We start from the raw sequence: 5,874 nt of genomic DNA on the forward strand, positions 1-5,874 counted from the left end.
TTTTATTTTAAATCAATATGAATTAAAATGTAGCAATTAAAGTGACCTAAAAAGTTAAGCTAAGGGGCTTGAGAGATAAGAGTTGAGAGGTAAGCTAAGGGGGCTTGCTCTTCTAGAGGACACAAGTTCAGTTCCCAGCACCTACTTCAGGCAGCTCAGAACCACCTATATCTCAAGCATCAGGGGACCCAACACTATATCGTCTGGCCTCCTAGGGCGCCCACACATGCATGCCACACAGTCACACAGACACGTGCATCACATACACAAAAAGATAAAAATAAATCTGAAAAATAAAAAAATTAAGCTAAGAGAACCAGAAACACAAAACAAATTTGGGAATGAAAACCTATTATATTTGTGTCCGATCTCTACTAATCAAAATGGTAGTGAGAACAGTTGTTTTTAGTAAATTACTAATCTGAATATACAGAGTCCCTTTTCACATTAAAACACTCCACAGATCTTTCCACCCTAAGGCATTGTATTTGCAGGTTACATTTGCATTATAGTTTTGCATGTTAACAAATGCATTTTAAGTAATGGAAGCTAAGAATTACATAACAACTCTTTGTTACGGTCCTTGTCAAAACAACCCCTATGTATTTTAAATGAACATACTTGTGCCAAGTATTTTATTTATTCCATCTATGCACATGTTAGGGCCATACTTGAAACCTTCAACGGTCATACACAGAGTCAGTATATGATCATCTCTGCCAAGCTTTTCACACTTTCTTCATCTTAGCATCAACAGCTTTCATTCAGTTCCTTGACAATTCCAAGCCCTCTCCTGACAAGGACTTTGATCTTGTTGTTCCCTCTCCTTGAAATGCTCTTTGACCCAACAGCCTCATTTTGATGCGTGGCTGCCTCTTAGAACTTATATTAGTGACTTTTGGCAGCTGTGATGATATAGCCAACATAAACAATTTAAGGGAAAGAAATGCTTATTTTTGCTCTGGGTCTCAACGATTTCAATCCACAGTTCCTTGGACCCACGAGCCAGGGCAAAACATCATAGTGATGGTAGCATGTGATGGAAGGGCTTCTCCATGGCAGAAAGGAAGTGGAGAGACACATCTTGGAGCCAGGGATACCTTCAAAGCCCCGGCCCCAGTGACCCACTGCCTATAGTTCCTAAAGTTTCCACAGCCTCCCAAAACAGTACCACCAGTTGTGGACTAAGAATTCTAACATGAGCCTGTGGAGGGCACTCCTATTCAAACAGAACTCAGATGTCATTTACTCGGAGAAGCCCCTCCTGCCCTCCCTGCTGAATATACTGAGTAGTACCATTTTTCTCTCATGCACAGCAATAGCTGTGTGATTTTGATCCCATCTTCTCCAAGCCTCAGTTTTCTTGCCTATCGGATGGGTATACAGCTACTTGTCTCAGGAGGCTATTTAGATGACGTTATGCAAAATGCTTATGATATGCTTAGCAAAAAACAAGCACTCAGCAAGCAGCAGCTTTGACTTTTTCCCACAGATAGTCATCTTCCCTTGAATGCATTCATTTGTTGCTTCTACAAGACAGAAGAAAAAGAGAAAAGGATATGGATGGAGACAGGTTTTTAGGTGTGGTGGCAGCAAGTTGCACTGGCTTCCACATGATGGCTCCTGTTTTCCCTAAGAAGTAGAAGGTACCAGCTTCTGCTGAGTAGAAAGGACCTGCCTCAGGTGTGGTTGGCGTTGAGGGTGAAGGGGCTGGGAGTTGGAAACTGAAGGTAATGAAGACGTGGCCATTTTAGAGACCGACAGAACATAACAGGATAATTTTCTGGGCTGTCCGGGTTGGACTAATAGTGTTATCAACCTGAAAGGCTATAGATATTTTCTCCAAAGCTACCGAGGAGCCCAGATGCAGGCAAAGAAAAGCCTGGGGATCCAACATGGGCTTGCTAGGCAGGCATAATGAAAAGACAAGGAGCAAAGACAGCATTCACCGTCTTGACTGGGAAGTGACTGAAATGATACTTTAGATTTTACTTTAGGTTGTATGCTGGAGGAAAAAGGAAGAGAACTTGGAGAAACCAAGTACAACTAAACACAGGAGGAAAACAGAAGAGTGTGTGGCCTAAAGGCCCCGACCAGACTGAGGAACTAACAGTGGAGTAACTGAATGAGTGATCTTAAGGATTAAAGACTGAGTGAAGTCAGAGTGAGACATCTCTGTGTCTCACTTCACAATTTCAGAAATCCCTGCTGTTTATGGTGACAAGGTCAAGGGTGTGATGGTGGGCACAAGGCTGTGGCAGAATGGAAGAGGTCATTAGAGATGAAGGAATCAATAAACTGGGAGGTTCAGGGCTTAGAGAAATTTTCTTTGTTGAAATCAAAGCTATCTAAAGTGGTAGAGCCAGATCCAGAGCACACCCCAGGTATGAGCCATGTGGCAGTCATAAGCAATCAAGGAGTGTCTAGAAGGCCTGCAGCCAACATCATGAAAGAGTTTTGGGGTAAAAGAACAAGAAAAACAGTTCTGAAGTCTGATCAAATGTGTCCCCTGCCCCTTTTGCTATAGCCTTCCCTCACATTTCTTCCCAGGATTACATGACTCTTAACTTCTAACACTTACTTTCCAAATCACAGATGGACTGCCAAGGATCTTCCATTTTGCTCCAGGATTTTTGCCCTGGGCACTAAAGATTTCAACAAATGCACCTCCCTAGAAAATGAAAACAAGCAATTTAAAGTGAAATACAATGCTATAGAAGAAATAGTATCCACCACAAAGTCTAAAACCAGTGTTCCAAGCATCTGCCAGCTACACAGATCCCGGGAAGAAACATTATTCCTGTTATTATCCCTACTTTACACCTTGACTGTGTATATATAAGCCACAACCATTCTGATTTGGGTCACCTTGCATTAACACTTTAAGGAACTCACTTTTGAAAACATGGTAAACATTACATAGATTTTAAAACATGGTAAACATTAGATAAATTATGCCCTATAAATATTACATTTGGGGTTCATTTACTTGATATGTATAGGTCAGCTTGCAAAATAGTCTATGCAAACAGACTAAAGGGCTTAAACTCAATTTGTGAGCTAAGTCAACAAATTCTGCTCATTATGCATGAATTTAAGCTTCCTAGTCATACTGATGGGGCCCAGATACCTGCCTTTTTAACGTTCTGAATTTGGTGTTACTTAACATCTTGATTTTTCCATCTGCCAAATGAGTTGGATTACACAGGACAGCAAACAAAAATCATCAAGCAAATACTCAGCACACAGCAAGGGCTCAATGGTGCCATCAAAGATTACGTAAAAAGAGGGAAAGTAAACAGCTTAGACTGGTTTCTAAAAGGTCTAGGAAGGGTTGGGGGGCGGTGATTCTTACTGGAGCATTTCTAGAAGCTTTTTTAAAAAAATATGAATATCATTTTGGATGTATAGAAGAACCAAAATACACATTTCACAAATGGAAAAGAATCATTTGTGTAGACTACTAGCTCCTTACCATAAACTGGAGACCACAGTCACACAGAAAAATCAGATATTACTAGTGCCCATATACTTTGCTTGTAATAGGGGAATTAAATGATTATCTCAAAGAAAGAATTTAAGCAACATATGAGAAAATGTGTTTAATTTTTGTAAAATTTTCCAGTTTCCCCCCCACAGTAATATATTTTTGCTTCTGTCATACCCACACCTGCTTCCTTATTTCTTACCATGTGCAAAACTGTACACAGGGTAGAGCTGCTGCAGCTTGGAAGGGCAGGTCATGTTTTACTGTGAATTGTGTTTGTGGCAGCTGGGCTTTATTAAAAAGAGAAATCCCCCTTAAACTTGCTGAAATAACAATCCTTTCTCCCCCATTTCTTTTTCTTCCCCGTGTTTTCCAAACTGCCCACATGGGCATCTATTTCCTAAGAATAATGTTATTTTACATGAATCGAGGTAGAATCTCTACATTTATTCTAACCCGTATGATTTTTTAAAAGAGCAAAAGGGTGCAATACTCTAAGGACAAGTATCATTTGGCCAAAAGGATGGGGCAACAGAGAAGGCCAGGGGAGGAGCGTTTAGGTACACTAAGTTCCTAACAGCAGGACTGGGACTAGATGGTCTACAGAGTGTAGCTCCAAGATGAGGCCAGGAGGGACGAGGCAGGAAGGGCAGAAAAGAAGCCACTCGGAGCGCTGCGGAAAAGGGCATCCGTGGGGACAAGGACCACTCAGAGGCAGCATGGTCCGTCCAAATGTGATCCTTGGACCAACAGCATCAGGCTCATTTGGGGGAGTTGTTTTAAAACGTAGGTCTACAAACCCTATCTATGGTTTCCATTCACCAGATTTAGAGGACATAAGGAAATGTGTAAAGGCAACATTTCTGGGGCCTGCCTCAGGATTCCGATTCCGGATGTTTGGCGGTTAGGACGTGCACCGTGATGAACCACCAAGCCTGCGCTGAGAAGCACCGGGCTGGAGAGGGTCCAGAGGACTCAGCCATTCGTTCCTTTCCACTCGCCGAGCGGGGGCTCGATTCTCCCCGACCCCGAGCCGCCTCGCCCCCAGGCCGTGTGCGGCGCCCCTTCGGGTTACCTGGTACTCATTTTTGAACATTCCCGCAGAGGCCCGGGATCTGGGGACACGGAACTGGGGCTTCAGGGCGTGGCCGGCGGCGGGCTCGGCCCGGCTCGGTTCTCTTCGCTCCCTCGGCCCTATCAGCTCCGCCTGCAGCCGCCGACCCACGCCATGGAGACCTGCGGAGGGCGCTGCGGGCTCTGCCACGGAGGACTACCGGGAGGACCCGCGCTCCGAGCACAACCGCCCCTCCGGGCAGGTCCGACAGTCGGCGCAGCCCGCTCGGCTCTCCAGCCGCGCCCATTGGCTCCCAGGAGGCGCCTGCGCACTGGGCCCTGCAAGCTGTACCTCAGGCTACGCTAAGGGGTTGCCCCGGCAACCGAGGGGCTCTGGGAAAATAGAGCCCAGGTCACCTGTGACAGGTGCGCTCCTTGGAGCTGCCTCTGGTCCCCACTGGGCTCCGGAGGGATCGTCACACCGGCTTGAAGTCTAGAGATTCTGGAGACTGGTGTTTGGCCAGGTGGACTTTGGTTCATAGACTCCCAAACATGGGTTCCTTGAGGAAGCTGTATAGTCTTGCTTTGAGAAGGCCCTGGAAAATGGGACTGGTCATTCTAGACCACTGAACTCTCAAAAGCTAAAAATTGTGACTTGCCTTTGTGAGTTCAAGGCCAGCCTGGTCTACATAGTGAGTTCAGGTCAGCTGGGACTACAGGGAGACCCTGTCTCAAAAAAGACAAAAAAAAAAAGATTGACTTGAATTGACATCAGTGCTGTCTTAAGGGTTCTAGATGCTATGTCAAGAGGCTAGTTGTAAAAGTTGGGCCCTGCCTGTGACCAGCTGAGAAAGACATTAAAACCAGCGAGAAAATCATTACAACTTGGACTGAACGCCGCCAATGACCTGATAGGGAACAACACTCACTTGAACAGTATTTTAGTTTGGAGCCGCTAATTGTAACAAGTTATCACAAACTAGCTTAAAAGCAAGAGAAATCGACTTTTGTAGTAGAGAAAGTCAAGCCTACAGAATGCAGGTCAGCAGGACAACGCACGGTCTGGAGACTTCCAGAGAATCCATTCTTTGGCCTATTCCACCGTCTTAATTTTCATCTCTTGACTTGTGGCTACAGCTCTCCAATCCTCTGTCTCTGTAGTGAGGTCTCTGCCCCAGTTCCTGCCTCCCCCTCCTGCCTGTGCCTTCTTTGCCTCTCTAAGACTTGTGATGGCCCATAGAGCCCGCATTGGCTACTTTCTTCATGACAAAATACTTGACCAAAGCAACTTAAGGAGAGAATACAGTCTTGTGTGTCAGCAAAGGCGGGGTGGG

The 5,874-nt window shown here is 45.0% G+C and overlaps 1 protein-coding gene across 13 annotated transcripts in view; it reads right to left on the reverse strand.

Annotated features, from left to right (window-relative positions):
• CUNH3orf67 (chromosome unknown C3orf67 homolog) overlaps positions 1-5,261 on the reverse strand; it is a 273,967-nt gene extending 268,706 nt beyond the window's left edge. For 4 of the 13 annotated variants that reach the window (XM_029567374.1, XM_029567373.1, XM_029567372.1 and 1 more), the window contains exons 1-2: positions 4,563-5,251; positions 2,582-2,671 (exon numbers count right to left, since the gene is read on the reverse strand). In XM_029567374.1, coding sequence (XP_029423234.1) covers positions 2,582-2,671; positions 4,563-4,583 — 111 coding nt within the window. In that variant the 5' untranslated portion in view covers positions 4,584-5,251. Of the gene's footprint in view, positions 1-2,581; positions 2,672-4,562 lie in introns of all 13 variants that reach the window. The other 9 variants (XM_029567378.1, XM_029567377.1, XM_029567376.1 and 6 more) reach the window with 5 other exon arrangements.
• Positions 5,262-5,874: the final 613 nt, after the last annotated feature.

The sequence above is a fragment of the Nannospalax galili genome, unplaced genomic scaffold, assembly GCF_000622305.1.
Source record: "Nannospalax galili isolate Female #2095 unplaced genomic scaffold, S.galili_v1.0 scaffold561, whole genome shotgun sequence".
Classification (NCBI taxonomy): Eukaryota; Metazoa; Chordata; class Mammalia; order Rodentia; family Spalacidae; genus Nannospalax; species Nannospalax galili.